This window comes from Erithacus rubecula (genome assembly GCF_903797595.1).
Source record: "Erithacus rubecula genome assembly, chromosome: 21".
NCBI classification, from domain to species: Eukaryota; Metazoa; Chordata; class Aves; order Passeriformes; family Muscicapidae; genus Erithacus; species Erithacus rubecula.
Genome location: NC_136673.1, coordinates 862,291 through 888,257, shown reverse-complemented (window position 1 = coordinate 888,257; position 25,967 = coordinate 862,291). Strand labels below are relative to the sequence as shown.

Here is a 25,967-nt window from a genome sequence, read left to right as displayed (position 1 = left end):
TTTGAATTATGCAGAGACCTAAAGGAATTAAAAAATTAATTTTTTGAGGATTGTGTACAAGCAAATACTTGTGATGTGTATAACCTACACTTGTAAACTGCAGTTTTAAGAATCTAATTTGCAGATGTGAGTGTGGCACTCATTTGCTCTGGAGGCAGGGTCTGAGTCTGTGCTCTGAAAGGATGCAGACAATCACATTTTCTACAGCTTTGCAAGCCTTCAGTTTTAAGAAAACTATTCTGGTGAGAGCTAATGAGGTTGTGTGCATGGTTTTTGGCTTTTTTCCTTTTGTGATAATTGTTTACCACCACACAGACACACAGTAGGACTATTACCAGGTACTGTGTGGTATGAAATGAGTGCTGTAAAATGAGGGTTCAGTACAGTGGATGTTAAGGTTGTGACATACTTGCTTTAAAGGAAACTTACTTTAAATCTTTTCTCTGGCCCTCCTGTTTCATCAGACATAGTTGCTCCTGCTAGAAAGAAAAGGGGAAAGAAATGCTTTTGACTGGGCAGTTCAGTTGGTGTTCAGGGAAAATGCTAATAAACTCAAATTACTCTCACTTTTACTTACAGAACACGATATTTTTTTTATTTTCAAGTAATGTGTTACTACTGAAAGCCATATTTCCATGAAATTAGTGTATGCCATCAGTAGCAAATGAGAGAATTGTAATTCCTTTAAAATGTAGTTGGTTATATTCCTTCTGTGCTGTGATCTCTGAGTAAGTGAACTTGTCAGGCTCATTGCCAATGCTGAGCTGTGTGAGGAGCATTAGTGTCTTCTGTCATTAATGTGATTTGTACCCTTGACTTGCTTAATATTCAAGGCAAGCAAAGTGACCATCAATACTTCAAAATTCTTATCTGTTACAGAATTTCACAAACTTATTTGGACAGCCATTGGTGTGCTTGCTTTCTCCAACAGCATATCCAAAAGCATTACAAGGTATGTGCAGTACTGCATTTCCCAACAAGCTGCAGTTGCCTCCTGTATCAAACAGAACTTGGGTTCTCAGGAAAGGACAGCTTTTCACTACTGTGTAACCCCTAAATCAGCCCCTGAAGCAGTATGATGAAGTTTAGCTGTTGTGTCTGGTAGATAATTGGTTCCAATGCTGATGACATTTCCACAGGTGGCTCCAGCAAGAGCTGGGAGCAAAGGCTGTCCTGCACAGACTGAGGAGGTGGCAGCCCAGCCAGGGGTGATGGTGGTTCACAGCTCTGGGCAGCTTTATGGCTCCCAGCAAGGGAGCAGAGTCAGTTCAGGTGTCTTGGTGTTAATGCACATCTCCAGCGAGCCATTTTGGCAGGCTCTGATCAGGTGTGCACAGGGGAAGGTGTAGCTGACACACAGGGCTGGCTCTTGTGACAGAATTCAGCGGGTGAGCGAGTTCCTTGTGTGCAGGGACACATTTCTGTTTCATGTGCCAAATGTATCCCTTTGTCTATTGGTTTCTTTCTCCTTTTAGATCAGTCTCAGCGGGGTAGCCTCTTCACACTCTTTCTGAACAATCCCTTGATGGCATTCCTGTTTGTGTCTGGGCTGTCGAGCATGCGCCGAGGGCTGTGGGAGAAGTGTCAGGATTACCTCAGGAAGATCAACCGGGACATTGCGCAGCTGCTGACCCACTCCCGCTCCATAGGTACGGCCTGGCAGCCCCTCCCAGCCCTGGGGGCTTGAGCCTTTCTAAACTCACCTCTCTTTGCCTTCTGCACAGATCAGTCCTTCCTGCAGTTTTTTGGGGATGAATTTCTTCGCTTGCTTCTCACAAGATTTATCTTCTGTTCGGCTACTATGAGGATGCACAAAATCTTCCGGGTATGCAGGGATGTCTGTGCCTTTGTGGGGGCTCCAGAGCTGTCCTGGCTCGGCTGGGAGGGTCCAAGGAAAGGTGACTGATGCTCACATGCTGTCCCTGCAGCTTGCACTGAGGCTGTGCCTTGTCTCTCCAAAGGCAGGAAGCCTTTGGCTTGCAGGAGCCTCAGTCCTGTAACACAGCAGGCACACTGCAGGTCAATTATGGCAACCTGGACAGCCTAGGCTGCTAGAAAAATTCCTCTGTAACTTAAGGTTATTATTTCTACACAACCAAAAAGGTATGGAATAAGAATAGAAGAGGAAGTGGGGAGGAGTGGGTCATTATTTCTGGAACATTTCCATGTGAATGGATTTTGAAAGGTCTTTGAAGTGTAAATGAATACACTAAATAGGAAGATGGTATTTTGCCTCCCTGTTGGTTAAAGCTGTGCCAACAGAGAAGTCTGCTCTGGATCTACACCATTTTATGTGAGTGTTGGCATACAGACAGCCTGCTCCATGTTAAACACTGCAGGGAAAAGTGGGACTGGAGCATTGAAAGGTGCAGCATTCAGTTGTGGAGCTGCAGACATCCAGCAGCTCTCTGAGCCTAAGGCAGCTACCTGAGCTGCTCTGATGCCAGGGAAAAGAAGAGGTGTGTGTTAGTGGGGAGGGATTTGCCCCCAGTGTCTTAGATACTTGTTTTAGGATGAGATGAATCTCCCACTGGAGATGCTTACATATCTGTAATTTCAAGAAATGAACTCCAGCCTACTAGGTAAGTACAGGTGAATATTTTTTGTCTCTTTTAGTGGTTTTATATTTTTTTCTGCAATGTCTCAGTAAACATGCCAGTAACTATTTGAGATGAACAGGCATTTGTATTGCCACTGTGACCATCTCTGAGTCAATGGAAAGAGCAAACTGAAAATTCTAGAATATTTTCTGTCTCTGTGCCATGCTGAATAGATTAGGGTGCAATTGGCCTTTTGCAGTCTTCTTCCTAGAGAGTGTGAAAGAAATGAGTGTCTGATTCTCTTTGTTTTCACTGTCATCTAGCAGGAGACTCGAAATTATCCTGAATCTTATCCTCAGCTGCCAAGAGATGAAACGGTGGAGAACCCTCACCTCCAAAAGCACATTTTGGAGCTGGCTTCCATACTGGATGTTAGGAATGTGTTCCTGGAAAACACACTCGATGACTATTAAAAGAAACTGTCTTACTGCAAAGGGGATTCCCTGGCCACAGATTTTGAATGGTGCAGTTTTATAATGTGAAAATCATAAAAGGAAGTACTTGATTTTATTTTTAAATTTAGGACCATTATTTTAAAAAGTAATAATAAACAGCTGTTAGTTGAGCTGTTCCATTCTGTATGGGGTCAATTTTATAAGCAGAAGTTTTCATGTCTTTTAAATGTTAAACTAAATAATCACTAGAGGCTTATTTCTGGTCTTGTGGCTGTCAACCACATTTCCAACAGCTGATCCTAAGCATAGAAGTATTGGTTACCTTTAGCCCATATTTGTGGAAATCCTTTATTTTTATACAATTTTAAGAAATTGGAAAGAAAAAAAAATCAACAGAAAAAAACCCAATATTTTATCCCCAAAGAGTTTGAATTTGAAACGATAAAGATGGAACCACACAGTGCAAACCAACAATAGCAATAACACAGATTCCTTCATAACAAATATATTTTTTCAGTCTTAGGCAAGTGAGGAGACAAAACTGTGGACAATTAAGTTGCATTTGGAGCAGTGCTTTGAAGTGAATTTGTAAAGATACTTCATGCTCCCTATAAGTTTGATGCAGCAGTTTTCTGTATGAACTGTGTTCTGCTGGCCAAGGACCTGGTTGGGCAGGTGGTCAACAGGTGAACAAACTGCAGACCCTGACAGTGAGCCCCCAGCTCTCCCTGCAATGTGGGGCACCCTGCCACAGGAGGAGGGGGCACTCTCCAGTTGGAGGTACTATTTAGAGATCCCAGCATTTCCAGCAGGTGTTACCCCTCCTGCTGTGTGTGGATGGAAAGTGTGGCTCCCTGGCAGGAGCTGGGGGGATCTCCCAGTCATTGCTGATGCTGCAGGGCTGTGCCAGCTGCTGTCACTCCTGTCTGACCCCTCTGTGCCACAGCCCCGTGCCCCAGCAGAGGTGCTGATGTTCCCCTTGCAGGTGAAGCCAGGTGGGAGCTGCTGTGAGCCCCTGGATGTTTGGCATGTCCCCCATGAGCCAGCCAGCCAGGAGCAGGGAGGGACTGTACCTGTGGCTCCCAGCCCAGAGCTCAGTGTGGGTGTCTGCAGGGGACAGTGGCCTTTGGGAAGGGGCTGGCTGGCTCATTTGGGACTGCACTGCCTGCCCTGCAGACCTGGAGGAGCTCTGGCAGCTCCTGGCAGTGCAGGGTGAGCAAAGGTGAGGGAATGGAGATATTTTATTAAATGGGAAAGCCAATTGTCACTGTTCCATGGGCTGCTAGAAGAGTGAGGGGACAAGTCCAGTCAGTGCTTTTTGTTGAACCCCACCAATGCCTCTGTGCTTAGGTGGAAACAGTGCAGAACTTGGTGACTGCTGTGGTGTGATGGCAATCCTGGGTGCAGATCACACTCAGGGTGTGATCTGCTCAGCCAGAACAGCACTGGTGGATCCATCCTGCTGAGGGAGCACAGTGTGGAACAGCAGGAACAGCTGCAGTGTAGCTGGGGAGTTTGCATGAAGGTTCTTTGTAGCTGGGCTGAAGCTTGCACCATCCATTCTTTATTTCCCAAGTGTACAAAATCCTGTGAATGCTTGTGTTTGTCCTAAGCAGTCTTGAAGCTGGTACATTGAGACCCCCCCCTTGGTGCTGCTCTTTGGACTCTGGCAGGACTTCATTTCCCAGGCTGTGGAGTCTGTTCTGAGGAGTGTGTGTTTGTGTGTGTGCATGTGTGTGCTCGGCGTTTGTGTGTGTATGTACAGCACACATACATCTACTGGCTGGTGTAAATTGTAAATATGTATATATGTATAGGTACTTGTATATGTATTAAAAAGAATGAACCACTACAATGTCTATATACAAAATTTATATATACACACATACACCATGTTGGGTGGATTCCAAAAGGTGCTGCAGATCATTTGTGGTTGTACTAAAGGTTATGGCTCTTCTGTCACTGTAATTTGCTGTTTGCAGGGACTTACCTTGGACCTTGAAGTAATTGATAACTGATCCCAGGTACAGGAGCCCTTAGTTAGCCAGGGGAATGGGTACCCCTGTATGTAATACAGTGATAAGATCCATGTATTTACTGTGAAGCTGATCCCTGCCTTTCTGCCTGGTAGGAGGCCCCCAGCTGCTGAAACGTGGGATTGTGTGTGGAGGCTAAAGATGCAGGAAGCCTTTAATGCAGCAGCAAGTGAGAGGCAGGTTATCTTGCTGTTCCTCTACCAGCAGTGTTCAGCTTGCATGGAAAAAGGGAATTGAGTTTTCCCCAGCTCACTGCCTTCCAACCAAATGCTTTTGCTTTGCTTTAGCTTTTGCTTTGATGAAGCTATTCTTATTTTGGTTCCATCTCTGTGGAAGAGAAAAGAGTATGCTGTTTCCAAGCAGAGGAGTGAGGATGATGATGATGATGATGCCACTCGTGGGCTGGTGAACCTCTGGGACATTGTGAAGTGACTGGGAAAGCCTTGGTGGTCCTCACCTTCCTTCAGCCAGGCTGAAGTGGGGAGTCCTTGCTTGTGACCTGAGAGGCTTCTACCATTTGCAGCCCTTCGAGGAAGTTGTGTTTGCTTTTTGCCAAGGTAGATCTCATCAGAGAAGAATGCACTTTTTAAAATACAAAACGCCCTGAAGAAGCTGGAATGTAGGAGGAGAATATAGGCCTTGAAAATTAGTTCAGAAGTTGAACTTAGCAGCAATGACTGTCCAAGTCAGAAATTAATTCTTGAGGTTCCTAATTCTCCTCTTACCTGCTGATCTTTGTTAGAAGGTCAAGTGCTGGGACGTTCAAAGATAAAGATTTTACTCCTGTTGTGTTGGGAGGAGTGTGGAATTGTACTGTGGAAGCAGAGGGCTCATACCCTCTGTCTGCTCTAGCTGTAGCTAGGATGAGTGTCTGGTCTTGGATTTTGAGCCAGCCCCTTCTTTCCCACCCAAAGAACTGCATTCAAGATGAAAATGTTGATATTTTCCCCTCCAAGTAAAAGCTTGTCTTGTTTAAACTAAGTCATTCTGAACTTGTGCTACTGTGTGCTCTGTGCTATGGTCGTGGGTGCCTCTCGGTGTATGCTTGTGTGTACTGAAGAAAACCTGGTTTCTGTATCTCGCAGTCCTCAGTGTGGAAGCCAAGCAAAGACTGAACCATTTTTAAGTGAGAAGAGAACAAATCCTTTTCTTCTCAGGCCTGATGCCTTCCCTCTTGTCTCGCTCTCCCTTTCTCCATGTATCTTTATTGCTTATATTAGCAGAGGAGACTTGCCAGCACCAGGCAATGCCAAATTAAAGGGGTAAATTCTGCATGTACTACATTGAGAGGACAAGGTGAACTGGGCCAGCTGTGTCCTTACAGGACTGCTCCTGCCTGCCTCCCTGCTCCTTGCATGTGGTGTCCTCAGATGAATCCTGCTCCCACTGTAGGTTTGTGCTCCTGCTCAAACTGGCTTTGGAACATCTTGCCAAAGTTACTGCTGTTGCCTTTTTTCCCCTCTTTGACTTCTTAAAATAACAGTGACAGGGCATTGCAGGGTTATGAGTCTTCAGTGCTCCCATTTTTAATTCCTCTTGGGATGTGATGTGTCGTTTTGTTTTGTGCACCAGCTAAATGGAGCACTAACTTCCATGAGCTGTGCAAACAGGACTTGCTCCCTGGAGTGCTTTCTTGAGAAGTTTCAGGACCTTTCTTTGAGTAATTCAGACAAAATAATGTCTGTCAAGTCATGACTGAATAACCCTCAAGACTGTTCCCCAGGGAGATTGCAGAGATGTCTTTAAAGGATCGTAGGAAACAGATGGGGCAACAGGAAATTTGGCTTCAATTAATCATCTTCAAAAGCTACAATTTGAGTAGCTCTGGTCAGCTTCTCCCCTAAGGATGGGATGGAAGTGCTGTTCACAGCCCATCCCTGGCATGAGTTAGGAAGCACCTCCCCTGCCTCGCTGCCTCCCGTGTCCTGTAACCATGCTGTGCTGCAAGTCTGCTCCTTCCCAAAGCTAAAAATCTTGGAATCTGTCTGAACAGCTGTTTCGTCTTGAGGTTTCTTTTGTAGAAGCTTTGCCTGTGTTTGATTCCTCAGTAACTGTCCGAGTGCAGCTCAGAGGCACAGCCTCGCTCAGTCCTGGTGCTGTTGGGAGCTGCTCTGTGCTGGCTGTGGCTGCTCTGGGGCTGAGGGAGCTCTGCAGGCACGAACAGTTACAGGAACAAGGGAGAAAATGTCATACAGAGAGCTGAAAACTGCTCTGTGTGCCTGGTAAGGTCAGACTGGACACAGCAGCTGGGGCAAAGCTCTCCAGAGCAGATTATACACTCCTGAAGGGGCTCTCTTACATTTGTAACATCAGACTTTAGAGCAATACTGTTCTGTGACCAAATGTATTCAGGTGCTTTGAAGATCAGTAGAGATCTGCTCAACAGAACAGAGGACACACGTAGCTGCTTTAGATTTAGGAGTGACAGCCACTTTTTGTTTTCCTGTCTAAACCATTACTATGCCAAGACTGAGGAGAGTTAGTTCAGGATTTCCGAATCTGACACTTTTTGGGGTTAAGGACTGTTTCTGAATTCTGCCCAGCTGCCAGATGCACGCACAGATGTTTTGTTGCTGGTTTCATTGCCGTTGGGAGCAGACCCCAGCACAGCTTGCTGGCCTGCAGGAGCCCCAGAGCAGAACAGATCTCACCAGCCCAGTCCCAGCAGCTGCTCCTTCCAGAATAAACCCTGCTGGGAGGCTCTGCCCCCCTGACTTCACAGATGGCTTTTGGCACGTGTTTATTGCCGTTCTGCCTTTGAACTGGTTTGTTGGGAGCAGGATTCTGCCTCATGCAGGCTGAAAAGCACAAGATGCTTCTGCCCTGGGCAAAGCCCAGCGAGAAGGATGAGGGGAGCGCAGGTGGGAGCGTTTGGCAGCGTTCTGGGAATGCAGAGGGACCGTGCCTCGGGCAGCCCAGCTGCCGAGCTGCGGGGAGAGTTTTGCCTCTCTGAGAATCGAATTATTTATTACCAAAAGTAATTTTATAGTGAATTGGTTTAAAGTTATTTTACAGCTGTGTGCCTGTATATCGTATTTTGGTAAAAACTGATATTTTCCTTAAAATATATAGAGATATATAAATAAACTTTTTTTGGAGCAAATGGACTTTTTTTGCAAGGGGTCTGTACTCGCCAAAGCAGCGTGCTGCCCGAAGCGCCTGTGCCGTGGTTCGGGGAGGGAAGGAGCGCGTTGGTGTTGCTGCTGGACACTGCGGGGAGAAGCGGAGCCGCGATGGAGCCGGCACCGCGTCCTGCTGCCACCGCCTCGCCAGCCTTGCCACAGACTTTGGAGCACATTTCCGTTCGCTTTTGTCCCCGCCCGGTGCTCGCGGTTATGCCGTGTCCGAGCCGTTCGCTGTCCCTGTCCCGGCCGCCCCGGCCCCGCCGGCGGACTGTGCTGTCAATAAACTGTGATAAACGCTCGCACCGAGCCGCATGCTCCGCTCCGGGCTGGGACTGCGGCTGGGAGGAGCGGGAGGGCCGCGGGCGGAGCGGGGCTGAGGGAGGGGCGAGGCTGAGGGAGGAGCGAGGCTGAGGGAGGAGCGGGGCTGAGGGAGGAGCGGGGCTGAGGGAGGAGCGGGGCTGAGGGAGGAGCGGGGCTGAGGGAGGAGCGGGGCTGAGGGAGGAGCGGGGCTGAGGGAGGAGCGGGGCTGAGGGAGGGACGGGGCTGAGGGAGGAGCGGGGCTGAGGGAGGAGCGGGACTGAGGGGAGGAGCGAGGCTGAGGGAGGAGCGGGGCTGAGGGAGGAGCGGGACTGAGGGGAGGAGCGAGGCTGAGGGAGGAGCGAGGCTGAGGGAGGAGCGAGGCTGAGGGAGGAGCGGGGCTGAGGGAGGAGCGGGGCTGAGGGCGGAGCGAGGCTGAGGGAGGAGCGGGGCTGAGGGAGGAGCGAGGCTGAGGGAGGGACGGGGCTGAGGGAGGGACGGGGCTGAGGGAGGAGCGAGGCTGAGGGAGGAGCGAGGCTGAGGGAGGAGCGAGGCTGAGGGAGGAGCGGGATCGGAGCTTGACCAGGGGCGGAGCGGGGCTGAGGGCGGAGCTGGTTCGGAGGGCGGAGCGGGATTGGAGGCGGAGCTGAGTAGGAGGGAGGAGCGGGACCGGAGGGCGGAGCGGGACCGGATTGAGGAGCGGGACTGGAGGCGGAGCTGAGTCAGAGGGCGGAGCGGGCCTGAGGGCGGAGCGGGACCGGATTGAGGAGCGGGACCGGAGGCGGAGCTGAGTCAGAGGGCGGAGCGGGCCTGAGGGCGGAGCGGGACCGGAGGGAGGAGCGGAACCAGCGGGAGGAGCGGAACCGGCGCCGCTTCCGCCCCGCGCGGCGCTTCCGGGTCGGCGGTGTCCGGAGAGGCGGCGGCGGCCGCGGGAGCCGCGGGGCCCGGCCGGGCATGGGCGGTGAGGAGCGAGGGGCCGGAGGAGCGGCAGAGCAGAGGGCGGCCGGGCCGGGGAGCGGCGGGGACAGGCCCTCGGTGCCTCGGGGCAGAGCAGCTCCGCGGGCCGGGCCGGGCCGGGCTGAGGGGACCCGCCCGCTCCCCGGGCCCCGGCCCGCCGCCGTTTGGGGCCGTTGGTTTGGGACTTTAACGGATTCTGCTCCGCGAGACCCCGTTTTTAACGTGTCGTAACAGATGTGATGTTAAAAGGTTTTCTGTTGCCTTTGAATGATGCATGCCGGTGGGATTTTTTAATGTGAGACCCGTTTCTGTTTGATTTGCAGGTAGTGCCAGGCCTCGAGGGCTTTAATGACACTAGAAATGCAATAAACCCCTGGATGAGGCTCAGAATCAAGTCTCAGCATTTGGGAGCTTTAGACAAGAGTGCCGGTGTGTTAAAGGCTTTCGGAAGCAGTGATCTCTCAGGGCAGTGCGATGTTTGCCAAACTGAAGAAGAAGATCGCAGAGGAGGCAGCGGTGGCCCCCAGGCCCGGGGCGGCCGCCCGCATCCCCAGGTCTGTCAGTAAGGAATCCATCACCTCTGTGGGAGCAGACTCCGGAGACGACTTTGTGAGTTACACCTGGCTTTGAAATCTCATTTCTCTCGTGGTTTTATTTTGGTTTTGCAGACAAGCATTTTAAGTCTAGCGTGTGATTTGAATATGTGCCGTGGTGTCTTTGTAAGTGTATCATTAGCTTGAGTGAACTTAAATACTGACTGTTTCAATACAAAACCTTGATAAACAGATATAAAATATTGAATAAAGCTGTAATTATGTGTAAGATACATGTGAGTAAAATTAATTACTGGAGCATAGAATCCTGGAATGGTTTGGGTTGGAGGTGACCTTTAAGCTCCATGGACAGGGACACCTTCCACCAGACCAGGTTGCTGCAAGTCCTGTCCCACCTGGCTTGGAACACTTCCAGGGACAGGACAGCCACAGCTTCTCTGTCATTAGAACAGCCACCTAGATGCTGGCCACTTTTCATTTTACCTCTTGACTTCTGGTACTCTTCCTGAGACATTATGTATGTTCACTGCTGAAAATGTGTGTAGTATTGTTGCACTAAAACTATTGCAATTCCTCTCTTTCATTGTAAAACATTGTTCAAACAAGTGGTATAACTGCAGGAGTGTATGGGTTAAATGCAACCCTGGAATGCTCTGGCACCTCTGCCCTGGATGGCTGGCTGTCACATTTTTGAAAGCCTGGATTAAGGCAGTGTCACCCCACTGCTGGAGCCAGCAGGACCCACTGCAGAGCCAGCAGCAAGTCTCTGTTTGCTGTCTGCAGAGTCAAGAAGTTATTTACACAGTTGAGCTAGAAATATTTTTTTTTTGAAGCTCAGCTGAAATTTCAGTTCTGTTAAGCAGGATGTTGGAGCTCTTAATGTTTAAACACATTTTATAATGGAAATATATTAGTCCTGTTTTTCTGAGATTTTTTTTTTCTTTAGCTCTTAGGAAATTCTCATGTAGAAATTCTGTTTACCATCTTGCAAGTTTATAGAACAGAAAACAAATAATGGCAGTGACTGAAGTCTTGAGTGGTTTTCAGAAAATCTTCAAGAATTAGTTGTTTTATCAATATTCATTTAACTGCTCTTGCTATTGATTTTTATGGAGCAGAAGCCACCAGAGGACTCATAAGTCATTTATGCAGCAGATTTTGTGTGGACAGATTGCTGCATCAGGGCTTCAGTGGGTTTATCCCACCTGAAAAGCACTACAGCTTCTTTTCTAATTACTTTGATTTTCATGGCTCTCTCCTTGACCTTTCCTGGAGCCTGATTTCCTCCCCCTCAGTCATTCCATTGCCCCATTTCCTCAGTGGCAGTTTGCACAAACAGTTCCCAGCCCCAGCTCCTTCCCAAGCTTTGTGCTTTGGGGAGCAAGCAGCCTGGCACTATTAAGCCCTTACTGGTTTTCTCCTTCAGCACTTTTTACACATTCTGCTGTGCTAGTACAATTTTCCCCTCTATGTGCAAAACAAGTGCTATTCCTAGGCAGGAGGGTGGTTATTATCCCAGACTTCATGTATGGCAGAATCACTTTTTCTGAATTTTGTAAGTTACAGGGTGTTGCTTTTCTCCTAAGGCTTCTGATGGAAGCAGCTCCAGAGAGGATCTTTCATCCCAGTTGTTGAGAAGAAATGAACAAATAAGAAAACTGGAGGTGAAGCTGTCTGGTATGTGCCCTGATTCTTATAAAACTTGTTACTTTGGGAAAAGTTTTCCTTTTCATTTACATGGTTTAATTTATTAAGAACTATGAGGTTGGGGTATTTTCAAAATTGATTTGTAGCAGCCCTGTTGATTGACAAGGGAGCATCCAGTATCATTAATTTTTTATGAAGGCAACTGGATTTTTGCTGATTTCAACAATACATTTATGTGATTCCTTGGAACAGCTTTCTGTCCCATGTTTCAAACAGCATCTGACTGGAACAACAAGCAAATGGATGCAATGGCCATGAATTAACCCTTCCTTGCACCCTCCATCTTTTCTGAATAGAGTTAAAGATATCACTGTTCTGGATGAAGTAAAAAGGGAGGGGCAATTGTTCATTCTCTGGTTCTGCTTTTGTCTGTGTGACTGACACCCCTGGGACAGGCCCTTCTGTTTGTGCCAACCCTGTGGACAGTACAGAACTATTTGCTTGTGTTCATTGTTGTGGTCACCCAAGTTTTCCTCAGCAGGAATGATTTTCTGATTGAGAAAATCATTATCATTTGCCACTCATCCTTTTTTCTTTTTTTTTTCTTTTTTTTTTTTTTTTTTTTTTTTTTTTTTTAAAAATTTTTTATTTTTGTGTTTCCCTAAAAATGTCCTTTCCCAATGTCTGTCCATTCCTGGTCTGTTCTTCTCCCTCCTCACACAAGATTATGCTGATCAGATCCGAAATCTGCAGAAGATGAAAGAGAAGCTTGAAAATGCATTAGAAAAGCATCAGGATTGTATGTATTTTTCTTTTTTTTTCCCTTTTTGTTCATTTAATTGAAAATTGCTGTGGTTGGAAGGAAAAAGGTTTGGTGTACAGGTGTGCTAATGATTTCTTTTCAAACTGTGCACCTCTGTACTGTGAACAGTTAGAACACAAGTTGTTACCTTATTTACAGCATAAAAAGCATCAGCAGCACATTGAACAAAGTTGTTATTATTATACTCCTTCAGCCAAATTTGGGGCTAACATGCAGAGAGACCTTTTGGAAACCCTCAGCTTTGTTGTAATCCAGCAAGGAGCAGTGTTCCTGTCTGCTGTTGGCTTTGGCTCTTGGCCAGTGTGCAAGCAGCGTGAGGGAATGAGTAGCACAGCACTAGTGCTACAGTCAAGAGGGGCTAATTGCTTGCAGAAGAATCTCTTTAAAGTTATAAATAACTTATAGAAAAGTGAGAAGCAGTTTGAAAAGAGGAGTTTTTAATATAGCTGGTGGTTCTCTGTTGATAGCCTCCATGAGGAAGTTTCAGGAGCAGAATGAAGCTCATCAGGCCAGTCGAGCCAAGATGGCAGAAGGAATGGCTTTGGCCTTGGGAAAAAAGGACAAGGTAAGAGGGCTTGAGCAGGACTTTTGACTCTCATCACCCTGATGTTTTAAAGAGGTGTTGCTATTAATTAAAATAATTGTTCAGCACTGTGTGTGAGCGTGCCAGCACTGAGGGAAGGAGGGAGCTGAGCTCAGTGCCAGGAATGGTGCAGGACCTGTCACTGCTCAGACTGTTCCAACTGGTTTTAACAAGAGCCCACAGAAGCTCCTAATGAAAGGTTAAGCTTGTGCTTGGATAAGATTCAATGGCAGTGGGCATGTTGTCACATTTCTTTTACTTCCATAAAACTATTATGTATTTGGGTAGCATAAATGATTCCTCAGCCTTTATCTATTCAAACACTGGCTGTTACTGTACTGCTCCTGATTATTTTTTTAATCATTACCAAAGCTTGGTATCTGCTAACACTACAAATTCTTTTTTTATTATTATTTTTTTTTAACCATAATTGCTGTCCTTGAAAGTCTACAAATGGATTTTGATATCTTTTTTCTCTTTTTTTTCTTTCTTGTTCAGGAGTGGATGGAAATACTTGCTCAAGTTGAAAAGGTAATTAACCTTGGATGTTTTTCTCAGGGAGTGTAGTGTGTCTCTGTGTGTATTTGCAAACCCATCCTGCACACTTCCAATTCTATCAGAGCTCGACTCTGTTCAGCCCTTTTCATTATTTGGTCTTTATTCAGTGGGAGAGGCCAATCATTTGCTTTTTGTTATCAGCCCAAATGCTTGGGGAGGTCCTTCTGGTTTTATTTTTCAGCAGGGAAGTAGAGAACAATGGGTTGTGATGGGAAAGTTGTCTTTCTGTAAGGTGGAACATTATCCATTTTTAAGAGTTCAGTTTAGATGGTCATTAGTGGCATTGTAATGAATTGAGATTTCTTTTTATGTTTTTTGAAGTGTGGTAATTTGCACTGTGACCTGAATCTGAAAGAATTTCTGTTTCTATGTGGAGCACCATCAGGAGCTCTACGGCTGCAATACAAGATTAATTTCCCAGAGTGTTTACCTAAACTTCTATTAACTTGATATGAGCATGCAGATATCCTTTGATTTCCTTTGCTTTTTTTCATTTATCAGGAAAAAAAAATGCTTCAAACACAGTTACAAGAGATGAGGGAGCAGAGTTTGAACCTTTTCCAAAAACGAGATGAAATCGATGAACTGGAGGGCTTTCAGCAGCAGGAAATTGCCAAAGTTAAACACATGGTAAGAACATTTTAAACATTTTATTTCCTAAAATTTTTACCAGGATATGAAGTCAGTGGTAGCCCAACATTCATTTTTTCAGCCTTTATGCTTGTACACAGCTTCGGTTGGTGTCAAAATCCTAACAGTAGGTACTGAACACAATATTCCATAGTTTATTATCTCACTTCATTCAGCCCACAAATAATAAAACAGGCACGTGCCAGTGAAAAGGTTTATCAGTGTGACTGGTCATCTGTAATGCCAAAGACAATCTTCTAATGTTCAGCTGTTGAAAAAGGAGGAGTGTCTGAGCAGAGCAGAGCAGGAGCTGGAGGCGCGCGCGCAGGAGCTGAGCCAGGCCAGGGCCGAGTCCTCGGGCCTGAGGAAGCATCTCCAGGAATTACAGCAGCAGCTCCTGCAGCTGGAGGCTCACAGGTATGGAGCTGAGCATTTCACAGGAGCAGTGCATGTGTTTCCCCTGTATTTTTACTTCATGCTCAGTTCTGTCTCTTTGGAAGAGTTTATATGTGTAGTGAGTTGACTGAATTTTTTCCTCTTCTATGGCTATGGGGATGTAAATGCCAAGCCAATGATAGTAATACTTTTAATGTAAATTATTTCCTTTTTTCATAGTTTGAATGCTTAACTGTCACTTTTTTTGGAAAATGTATAATCAAGCAGTGATTGATGATGGTGGCTGGTTTTAGGACAAGAAAATTTTGGTGATGCTTAGTCTGTTTTCATAAGCAGCAGAATTACCTGCTAAAGATTATTTTTCTGGAACAGTGTGTCACTTGTTTCTATTCTCTTTCTGTGAAGAGATGAACTAATGACAGCTGAGACAAATGCAGAAAATAAGATCACTGCTCTGGAGTTAAGAGAACAGGAGCTACAAACTGTCATTCAGCAGCTTTCTGTAGACTTGCAAAATGTAAGTTTGAGCCAAGTGAGATTTGATTCAAAGAGCTCCATGTCTGCAGAAGTTAGATTAGATATCAGTTATGTGGTGCTGGAAATTTAAGTTTCAAAGTAAGTAATTTCTCAAACTGTTTAGGCTCGAGTGGCTGGTTCTGGTTGTGAGAAGAGACTGGAAATGTTGCAAGCAGAGCATGAATCTCTGAAGGTGGAATATGAGCAAGAGAAGCAAAAGGTGAGGTGCTTTCAGATGCATCTGCTGTTGCTGGTGTGAAGGTGCACATTTGGATAGTGTACACCTTTGTGCAGTTGGAAGTTTGGTGTCTAGAAAGTGTTCCAGGATCATCTTGTCTTTTCAAATAGGACTTCCCTTTCTATTGGCATTTCCAAAAGTCAAACCACAAGAGATTAGCTGAAAGCTTCATTACAAAAAAGATTCTGTGATTTCTCATTCTCACAGATGACTTTTGAATTTACTGAGAGAGAGAAACTTACTGAAGAGCTGCAGGAAAAGGTGTCTTCCTTGGAAAAAAAGCTAGAAAGAAATCTCTCAGGAGATGAACATGTGCATGAGCTGCTCAAAGAGGTAATTACACAATTAAAGGCTGCTTGGAAGTACAATATTAGTGAGTTGTTTGTTTTGGGTTTTTTCAATCATACATTACATCTCACCCATGGAAAGAAAGCTGCTGATGTCACACAGTCACATTTGCACTGTCAGTGTGTTTTGGCACACTGTCTGTGCTGGGCAGAATGTGTGGGTGGCTACACTGAGCCTGCTTGTGTAGATCCTGCACAGATGTCTGTGTTGGCCTTTCTGCACTGTCTGTTTGGGCATGGCATCTGACTGCTTAGAAGGAAGAGAGCAGCTTTCTGGCATCCCCACAGAAGGTGGAACAATTTGGGAGTTTTTCTAATTCTTCCTTACAAGAACAGTGAATGATTTTCCTTGTTCTTTGGCAAGGCAGTGGGACAGGGAGGGGAGCTGTTTGCACATAGGTGTGCAAACAGAATGTTGTTTGCTGAAAACCTCAGCCTCAGACGTGCTAAACAACAGCTGAAAACAGAATCCAAGTTGTGGTTAATCCCCTTTCTCTCATTGCTTCTTGATCTCTTTCTCAAGCACTGATGCTCCTGTTCAGAATCAGCCTGGAACAATGTTTCCCCAGCTGGGTCTTTGGAAGGCAAGGGGATGTTTGCTTTTCCCTGGTCAGGGTGCCTACAATCACATCACCTCAATGTTGCTGTGACAAAAGGACTTGGCTTAGTAAACTCAAGGCAGTGTAAAGTCCATTTAGAGATACTAAAGCATCCTGCCTTTTTTTTTTTTTTTTTTACCTTATTAATGAAATAAAAAGGAAAATTTTAATTACCCCCCCCCCAAACTTATGTCTTTGTCCATCCTTCCTCACGTGCTTCACCTCAATGTTATGTTCAGAAAGCTGCTGTTGAGCAGAGGCTGGAGGAGAGCAGGCAGCAGGTGCTGGCAGAGAGGACACGGCACAGCGAGGCTGTGAGCCGCTTGGAAACACAGGTGAGCAGTTCTTCATTTCACCACAGTTTCCCACTCCTTTCTTCCCCTCTGCCCTATTCCTCCTGCTCCCCTTGCTGCACTCCCAGCCCAAGGTGAGACTGCACATTTAGCCATTGCTGGAGCAGTGCTGTGGTGAAGAATTTCTAAAACCAGCATGTGTCAAACAGGCAGCCTCTTTAATCTCTGTGGTTTCAGGGATTTAACATTTACCTTCCCCTTCTGGGTCACTCTGTATTATGCAAACTTTTTTTAGTAATGTAGATGCCAGTGGGTAAGGAATTTAATTCATGGTGTAATTTTAGAATAAAGAACTGGAAGCGAAACTACAGATTGCAACAGAAACACTGAAAAAGAGCAAAGAAGCAGCTGCTGACCAGGATCTGAAGATCCAGAAGCTGGTGAGTATCCTGCATGTTTCACTGACCAGTAACAGATCACTCTTCAGCATCCCCAGAGACAATCACTTCTCTGTTTTGTTATTCAAGTGTTTGTTTTCTTGCTGTTTGTCTCCTGAACTCTGGTCTGTAAGTAGATGACACTGCTGCCAAATGAATAATGGTCCTCAGTTTGAGAGTCTCTAATGGAATGACGTCTGATCTTGTTAGAATGATGTCAAAATACCATTTTATTAATATGGTTTTCTTTATTTATCTTAAGCAAACTGATCTACAGGATGAAAGAAATCAACTGCAGCAGCAGATTTTAAGTGAGAAACATCAGTATGATCAGAAAGTTACTGGGCTGGAGTCTCAGATTGCTGCTCTTGAAAAAGCATGGGAATTGGATAAAACAACAACTCAGCACAGGATTGTAAGTACAGAAAATGTCTGGTGGGTTCTGAGAGTCTTCACAACATGATTTTAACACTGCTTGTAGAACTTGCTTGTTCTCTGAATGTTATTCAGCACTCCTGGTATTATAATAGAAGATATCATACTTTGAGGAACTAAATATGAGCAAAGCATTAGATGTGTTTAATTGTTTAAGCAAAACATCAGAATAATTGTACTGTGTATTTAAACACTATTTTACAGAGCCAACTGGAAAAGGAAAATGAAAACCTCAAGGGAAGCAAAGAAGAGTATGAGAACTCTTTAAAACAACAAGAGTCAGAACTGAACAGGCTAAAGGTGAGGGCTGAACTGGGTCCTGGATTGCCTTGGGACAGAGCTGAGGCTGGGGAGCAGTAAACAGCACAGTGGGTTACTTTCAGTGCTTGAAGACCTGTTATGTTCAGGGTGCAGGTACCTGGAGCTGTAAATCATCTCAGGTACTCAGCAGAAATGTGTTTGAGAAGCATTATGAAGGGCTGGTCCTTTTCTGAACCAAAATGCTTGGGTCTGCCTAAATCAGGCAGAAATAATACATTCCCATATTGTCAGGGATGTGAAGAGCTTGGAAATCCTGCTAGCAATGGTGAATACAGAATAGTTCCACTCACAGTGTTCAAACCAAAATGTTAAAAACTTAAATTAGTTGGGTGTTTACAGTTTATCCAATTTTGACTGTAATTTTAGATGGTTGAAATTTTTTCCATAGCTACTCCTGGATGCACAGTTGGAATAAAGATCTGTTGTAGCAAGGAGCTACTTCTTTGTAATAGAGACTTCAAGCTGAAAGATCTTGTAAGCATTGGGTTTGTTTGGGTTCTTACATCAGTCCTGTGTTGCTATTGCATATACAGAGAGCAGCAGTCAGTAAAACAAACCTAACTCATTTGGAAATTGTAGTGTGTCTGAACACTGATAAATGTAGTCCTAATAGATTTGGGGTTAAATATGAGAGACTGACTTGATTTAGTTGTCTCACATAACCTCTCAATTTTTTTGGTTTGCAGAATGAGATGAGCAGCAGAGAAACTGTCAGTGTGGAAATTGCCAAAGCATTGGAAGAAACACGGAAACAGAGAGAGGAATTACAACAGCAGGTTGGTTAATGACTGTTTAAAATGTAGTTGAGATGTCCCAGCCTTTCAAAGAGCAGACTAGGTTTGGATTTCTTTATGCTAACATTCAGGACCATTGGTCAGAATCATATTCACATGTGAGACAGCAGTGGTTGTAAACCTGAGACTGTTTCAGAGCCCTGTAATCTGTGAGTTGCTGTCTCAGTGCACCAGCCATGGGCAGCCTCTGACATCTGGCAGCTTCTTTTAAAGAAACCTCTTTGTTCTGGAGAGTTCCTTTCAGTGCCTGTGTCACATCTGGGTTCCTCCAAAGCACAGCAGTTGTAAAATTGTACATTTCCTCATAGGGAGGAGCTTGTATCCAGTACCAAATGTCAGTTCTAGGTAGTCTTGTTTGGCTCTTGTTATATAAAAAATAGTGGTTAATGTGAGCTTATGTTTGCTTAAAATAAGAACTGTCAACTGAGCAAGTTTGACTGGAATTAGTCCCATTTTCTGGTTTCTTTATTCTTCTGGGACTGCTGTAGATCTGTGCTTGCTGGGCCAGATCTGTGTAGAAGAGGTTTAAGGCCATCTCCTGTTTTGCTCAGGGGCTTTTGCAGCTGCCACAGGCTGGCTGTGACAATCTGATGGTGGCACAGGAGCCAAGTGGGGTTTAGCTCTTCCAGTGGTAACTTCAGTGCTTGTTACTGAGGGCAGCATTGTGGAGGTGATGCCTGCTGAGCCTCTGAAGGGTGTTGGATCTTTCAACACCCTCTTCCTGTTTTATATCTTTAATTTCTTCTGTTCATTGTTTTTCTGCTTTGAAGGTTTCACATCTGAATGCCCTAATAAAGGAGAAAGACCAGCTGATTGCTGAGAAATGTAATCTGCTGCTAAAACAGAAGGAAGAACTGAACCAGCTCAGTCAAGGTTAGCCCAAATGTGTCTACTGTGTCCCAGACAACTTTAAGTACAGTCTCTAGTTCTGGCCTTGCCTGGTAGATTGCAATTTTACTAGATTTCTCTTCCATATTTAATCTCTTGGAATTTTCTAAATGGTTTATTGTTCACTAACAATTGGACAGTCTCTCTTGTCTTTCTGTCTCTCCCCTGGCTTTCTGTCTTCATGACAGAGGGAATGAATTAGAAACTCCCATCTGATGTGCAACTGTTACTAAGCAGGTCTCTCCTTTCCCAGACCATGCAGCTGCCTTGCAGCAGGTGCATCAGTTACAGTTGGACATAGAAGCAAGTCAGAGCCAAGCAGTGGAGAAAGAGGAAACAGCAAGAAAAGAAATTGATGAGCTGAAGCTGCAGGTACAGGAGTGCCTGTTGGCCAGAGAGCAAGAGAAAACTGTGAGTGCAGTTGCAAATTCATCCTGTCAGACTTCCTGGGAAAAGAGGGAGGTGTGCAGGAATCCCCCAGTGTGGACAGCCAAAAAGAAGTCTGGCTTTCTCCCTGGGGAGTGCTCTTGGGCTGCAAATACCATGATATCTCTCCACTTGACTGTTTATTTTTACAGGTTTTAGAACTGGAGGAGTCGACGAGGGCCTTGAACAACGAGCATTTCCCTTCTCCAGAAAACTCTGTGGTGGAACAGAATGGAGAGGTGGCAGCTGCAGATGTCATTCAACTTCAGAAGGATAACAGAGAGCTGGAACAGCAAATTGCTGAGAAAAACAAGGTGAACAGAAACAGCTGGTAGTCCTTCCCCTTTTAATTAGGAAGCCACATAATTGGTGCTGCCACCTTACAAGGACAGGCCTGTCCAGTTTGAATCCAGTACTCTGTGAGTAAATGCTTCTCTCTGGATTGCACAAGTATATACCAGCCATGAATAAAAACTGCAGCAAGAGCTGCATAAATCCTGATTTATTTTGGCAGAAAGATGCATAAATCATACTATTAACAGCTTTCCTGCAGAGCCTTTTTGTGTGAGTTCAGTTCAGTTGCATGATGCTGTCACATGAAAGCCCAGGTGTCCTGTCACATCCCTGCTGCTGTGTGCAGCTGGCAGGCCAAGGATTTCAGGTTGCTTCTTCACAGCTGTCAGTGTTGGTTAATTATTATTTCATTCAGTACTGGACACATCCAGTGTCATGGGTTTTTCCAGATACCTGGGGGCCCTGACAAGGAATATTGTGTTAAACTCTCCTTTGCTGTGCTTACAGATGATAAAGCAGCTTCAGCAAAGAATGGCAGAACTCAAGAAAACTCTCCAGAAAGAGCTGGTAAGGGTTGTGTGTTTTCAATCTCTTCAGATGGCACTTGCTGGCAGGTATTTGCACTGTCATTCCAAAAGCTTTACTGCTAACTCCCCTTTCATCCCTCTACAATGGTTTATCTCTCCAAGAAAAAAAAAATCTATTTTAGAAAAATTAACAGAGGTTTTAAAATTGTTATTTTTGCTCTGATGTTGAAAATTATTCTGAATAAAGTCCACATTTGAAAGGCTCAGAGCATGTTAGTAATAGGAGAAAATGACCAAGGGAAAGTTCCATGCTGGTTTGGGTCATGTACACAGAACAGTGACATCAACCAGCTCCTGTCCTGGAGTGGAGGGAGAGCTGAGGACACTTCCCTGCTGTGGCCCCATGAAGGATGAGGAGCTGTTGATGCCCAGTGTGGGTACAACCCTCTGTAGATACCCTGAAACCAACCCCTCCCAGTGTCAAGCTAACAGCATCTGCAATGTACTTCTCTTCTTCCTCTGTGGTTTGTTTGTTTGTTTGTTTTGTAGAAAATAAGGCCTGACAGTGAGGTACCTGAGCTACGTACAAATTCTGAAGTGCCTAATGCTTCTGTGACTGTCACCAACAACTCGGACCTGAACGACTCCAGGGAGATAAACTTTGAGTACCTTAAACATGTTGTGCTAAAGTTCATGTCCTGCAGGGAATCTGAGGTAAAGGTGCCACTTCTCTTGCTACACCTGTCTTTCTCTAGAAATTACCACCTGCCACCTCCTGAAGACACTTTATGCCAATTCCATAATTTTGCAATTAAAAAGTGTTCAGTGTGGGTAATAAAATAAAATAGCTGACAGCAATGTGTTTGGAAGTACAGACTACTATGAACTACATGAAAGGGAAATGTGAGTTTTTAGGAGGTAGTTACATCTGGGTGTTAGAGATCTGCAGCTACAAGAGATTCCCACTGCACTGCTCTGAAGAGCATATGGACTATGAAAGTAGAATGGCTGTACATTTAAGAAAGAGGAAAAAAACCAAGAAAACTATTAAATCACTTGCTATTGGTCTGTAAGAAGTAATTCCTTGTGCATTTGAAGTTCTTTCCTGTTCTCCACATGTTGTGTTAAAGTTAAAAAGTCATGCCAACAAAGCACTTAATTGCAAGTCAGTGGATAAGGTAAAAAAATAACTGTACAATTTTATGGTATCAAGCTGGTATAAATCACTTTTCAAAGCAGGGGCCAGGCTGCTTCTCTGCTCTGAATAACCAGGCTCCCCCTTGTCTTCTTTCTCCGAAACAATTGTCAAAGAACAGAAAGCCAGGAAACACAGAAGTAAGATACAGGCCATCCTAGTCCACTGAAACTGGGAATAATGGGAGGCTGCTGGTCTGCTGGAGTCTGTGACAGACCCACAGACCTCTGGGCTGCACCATAGTCCTGAGTGCAGAGCCCAAGAGCATCACAAGCAATACAACTCTGTGGTTTCTTTCAGGCATTCCATCTCATTAAAGCTGTGTCTGTGTTACTGAATTTTTCACAAGAGGAAGAAAACATGCTCAAAGAAACTCTGGAGTACAAGGTAAGAGTTCTGTGCCATATGTAGTCTCTAACTGGATTCCCAGGGGACAATGAAAATTCCTAGATGTTGAGAGATTAGGAAAAGTTCTTTTTTCCAAATGCTAGCTACAATAAATATAATTTATTATTAAAATGTTGATCACATGCATGCCAGGAATTGTCCATCCCAGTGAGGGAAATAGCAGCTTTCTGGTGCCCAGAGGAGTCAGAGCACAGCCTTGCCCAGTGCAATTGATCTGTGGGGAGAAGCTGGAAGCTCCTTGCCCACACAGAGTCAGTGTTTAACAGCAGGAACCTTATTCTGGCTTTGTCCTTTTGATATTGGGCTTAGACACCAAGATCTGTCTCCTTTCCATGGGCTAAGATCTGGATGGCCCTGGCTGTGTGGTGGTTAGGGAATGTTCAACAGCAAGTGCTGCATCCAGGTCCTGCATCAGCCCTACCCACACAGGGAGTTGGGATGTTCAGTCTGCAGATGAAGAGATTTCCTCACCATCTGGTTCAGGGAACACTGTAATGCTACACTGACTAAAGGCACCGTGTTTAGATGACTGTAGAGCTCTAATTTGAAATTATTTTAAAGGAATATATGTAAGTATAATCCTCAGTCATTTTCACCTGTGGGAAGTGGGTGCTGTTCCTTGCAGATTTGATTGTGTGAAGCTGCCTCCACTTCCCCAATCTGGAGTCTGCAGCATTCTGATGTATAAATAGGTCTCTCCATCAAATGCTGAGAACATGGCTGTGTCCCCTATTCTTTCCCATCTTGGAAGTGCACACCCTGTGTGATGTGTGTTGTGCTGTTGTGTCCTAGATGTCCTGGTTTGGCTCAAAGCCATCTCCCAAAGGCAGCATCCGGCCATCCATCTCGAGCCCAAGGACTCTGTGGCCTTAAGGGAACCTGAAGGTGGCAGGCAGTATCCAGGCACTTCTTTCTGTGAAAAGAAAGCTGAACACACTGCTCCAGGTGTGTCTTAATCACTGTCATTGCAGTATTTTGTACAAGAACTTCTGGCTCTGTTTACAAAACTAATACTGTGCAAGGAGACGTTTTCACTACAGACTGGAACAGCTCTGGGCTGGAGTCAGGGAGCACCTTGGTGTCTGTGATGGGAGCAGCTCCTTGTGCTCATCACTGCTGGGTTCCTGGCACCAGAGGGTTCTGAGGACCTTGCTGCCAGCAGGGCTGCCAGCTCAGTCTCTTGGGATGGTGATTCCAGCTGCTGTTCCAGCTGCTGGAGTCCAGTGACTCTGGGCACAGAAAAGCTGCTTGTCTGGCTGTGGGAAGCCAGCAATGAAAAACGTGTTGGCAAAACAGTGTTGAGAGTGGGATAGTTTGCAAAGCCTTTCACAGGACAGGAGCAGGAGCTTTAACCAAAAAAGAACTCTGCCTTGCCTTCTAATACTGACATAACTAATGGTTGGCATTTTTTCATATCACTGTGTAATTTAAGGTGCATTTATCCTGGCCTGCAGTCCTCAAGGCTGCACGTTGATTATTTAATTTGAGAGCACAACTTTAGAGTTGTCTGATTTTACTTTTCTTAAAGAAAAATAATATTTAAAATGGTCTTAATTATAGTACCTAATCCTCAGTCGCCTTTAAAACTAATCCATTAGCCTGTTTCATAGGTTGTTAGCAGTGGGAAAAGGGGTAGGAAACCATTTTAAAATTTTAAAACTGAGTTCCAGGTATTGTAAATCCACACTGAAAAATACCTTTTATTTAAGAAAAAATGAAAAATAAAAATCTAGTGACAAAGGGTGAAGAATGCTGGTACTAAACACTTGATTAATTTCTTTTCTTCCAAGTCTGCTAGCAACAAATCCTTGTAATCAGGATCTGCCTCTCTGGTTGTGGTTTTCTATGCTTCAAATACTGATGCTTAAAAACTGTTATGAATATGTTAACTGTGTCCTGACTATTATGGTAAAAGGAAATGCTGCTCATGAGGGGTTTGAGGGCAAAATTCCACTCTTAGTGAATGAATCATAGTTCCAGCAGCTTGTTTTCCTGATACAGTAAAGAAAGGGGACCAAGGTGGCACTTCCTCCCTGGAAGTACAATTTTACCCAGTTATTAACACTCCTGCAAAAGCTGCTTCCAAATGGGAAGCAGCATTAAATCTGACTTCTAAAAACTGAGACCTATTTCCAAAAGTCTACCCATGTATGGAGCTCAGTGAGCACACTGCAGTTCTGGGAATTCTCTTACAAGAAGTTCATACTTCTGTTAAATACAGTCAGGAAAATTCAAGCTTTGTGCAGTGGAGATGCAGAGGCTCCAGACCCTGCTGCTGTCCCAGGCAGCCCCACCCCAGACCCAGGTACTGCCAGGAGCTGGTACTGGGCACAGGTGATGCTCCTCAGCTTAGAGCCAGGTTGGATTTGTCTGAAGTTAAGAAAACCAACAGCATTTTTTGGTACACTAAATCTTGTCCCAGCAGTTTATAGCAACCAGATTCATGGCACTTCCAGACAAGATAGAGCATGGAAGGTTCAGCCCTGCTCTACTGTGAAAATAGACAATCAAAAAGTACATTTATTTCAATTGTTTCTCTGAGATACAGCAGGGTGGAATAACCCTGTTGGTTCTGGGAAGGTTTTATTCTCTGAGATCTTTTCTAATGTTCCCTTGTCCTGCTCTGTTTCTGTGGGACCAGGGGTCAGGATTCCCTCACTCCCACTTCTCCCTGCTGAATGCCTGTAGGGTTTGTGCTGATCCTGGCTTCAAAGGTTACTGCTGAACAGTAAGGAAAGCAGGACAGGCAGCCTGGAATGGAGTGACAAAGTAAAATCTTTGGTTATATATTCACTAACAACTTCAGTTTCAGATCCCAAAGCTCATACAGGATCAACTTACCATGAACTAGTTCTTAAGTGTTGAATTTTCATTAGGTATCAGAGCAAGACTGGTGTGTATACATGTATTAAAAAGCTAATGCACTTTCCCTTGTCTCAGAACAGTGGTTATACATAATCCTTTCTATCACCATTGGACTTCTTTCCTTCTATGCTGTAAATATGGATTGTATGATGAAACACTATGAAATTTGTGGTGCAATACATTTTGGATCAAACCCCTGATCTTGATTTCTTTCTTTTTATAGTTCTGGTTATCTCCCCTGGGATGCTATAGCTATTTAAAACTGACTTTTAAAGCATGACCCAAACCCCACCTTCGCCCAGGGTGAGGATGGGTGTGCCAGCTGTGCCACCAAGCCCACTCACATGGAGTTGTGCCACAATGAGGTGGCACTGCTGCTTCCAAAACCACCTCCCACCAGGAATAGCTGCTGCTACACTTTGAGCAGCTGATGGAAGGAGGACTGGTGGAGCTGGGGCTCCCCAAGCAGCTGCTCCTTGCTATCAAAGGGCAGGGAGCCCTGCCCAAGCCAGAGGCACGTGGGGACAGCCATGGATCCAGGAGTTGTGTCCTGCCTGGGCAAAGCCTGTGCCTGTCTGGTGTAGAGGACAGACTAATGCATAAATCACAAGCTCTGAACTATCTTCTCAACTTTCTAGTGTGGACAAGAATATAAAAATCAAACCCAGGCTGATTATGTGTTCTATTCACTGCATCTTACAAGTCTTGACTGGAACAGCTGAGCTTGGTCTCACTCTCTACATCCAGGTCAGCATTGGATTTGAGGACACATTCTCTAAGCAG

At 45.1% G+C, this 25,967-nt stretch overlaps 2 protein-coding genes across 15 annotated transcripts in view; both read left to right on the top strand.

Annotated features, from left to right (window-relative positions):
* SCAI (suppressor of cancer cell invasion) overlaps nucleotides 1-8,138 on the top strand; it is a 37,337-nt gene extending 29,199 nt beyond the window's left edge. For 10 of the 12 annotated variants that reach the window (XM_079324462.1, XM_079324457.1, XM_079324468.1 and 7 more), the window contains 4 exons: nucleotides 880-952; nucleotides 1,476-1,649; nucleotides 1,725-1,825; nucleotides 2,864-8,138. In XM_079324462.1, coding sequence (XP_079180588.1) covers nucleotides 880-952; nucleotides 1,476-1,649; nucleotides 1,725-1,825; nucleotides 2,864-3,013 — 498 coding nt within the window. In that variant the 3' untranslated portion in view covers nucleotides 3,014-8,138. The remainder of the gene's footprint in view (nucleotides 1-879; nucleotides 953-1,475; nucleotides 1,650-1,724; nucleotides 1,826-2,863) is intronic. The other 2 variants (XM_079324461.1, XM_079324458.1) reach the window with 1 other exon arrangement.
* Nucleotides 8,139-9,295: 1,157 nt separating this feature from the next.
* On the top strand, nucleotides 9,296-25,384 carry GOLGA1 (golgin A1). 3 transcript variants are annotated; one of them, XM_079324453.1, is made up of 23 exons: nucleotides 9,296-9,414; nucleotides 9,734-10,019; nucleotides 11,551-11,641; nucleotides 12,336-12,410; nucleotides 12,902-12,999; nucleotides 13,516-13,548; nucleotides 14,077-14,205; nucleotides 14,486-14,622; nucleotides 15,007-15,118; nucleotides 15,242-15,337; nucleotides 15,563-15,688; nucleotides 16,541-16,636; nucleotides 16,939-17,034; nucleotides 17,294-17,446; nucleotides 17,671-17,766; nucleotides 18,474-18,563; nucleotides 19,352-19,454; nucleotides 19,723-19,880; nucleotides 20,048-20,209; nucleotides 20,697-20,756; nucleotides 21,266-21,430; nucleotides 22,212-22,298; nucleotides 23,112-25,384. In XM_079324453.1, exons 2-23 carry the CDS (start codon nucleotides 9,885-9,887, stop codon nucleotides 23,190-23,192), a joined length of 2,379 nt encoding a protein of 792 aa, XP_079180579.1. In that variant the 5' UTR covers nucleotides 9,296-9,414; nucleotides 9,734-9,884; the 3' UTR covers nucleotides 23,193-25,384. The 3 variants fall into 3 exon arrangements, with proteins under 3 accessions (XP_079180579.1, XP_079180580.1, XP_079180578.1); XM_079324454.1 differs by having other exon boundaries at nucleotides 14,474-14,622; nucleotides 19,723-19,841; XM_079324452.1 differs by having other exon boundaries at nucleotides 14,474-14,622.
* Nucleotides 25,385-25,967: the final 583 nt, after the last annotated feature.

Bases quoted from the DNA above. Each gene is read 5' to 3' on its own strand.
- GOLGA1 (XM_079324452.1), top strand. From the start codon at position 9,885: ATGTTTGCCAAACTGAAGAAGAAGATCGCAGAGGAGGCAGCGGTGGCC. The intron at 15,689-16,540 runs GTAATTACACAA...TGTTATGTTCAG, and splicing joins TGCATGAGCTGCTCAAAGAG to AAAGCTGCTGTTGAGCAGAG. The intron at 17,035-17,293 runs GTGAGTATCCTG...ATTTATCTTAAG, and splicing joins ATCTGAAGATCCAGAAGCTG to CAAACTGATCTACAGGATGA.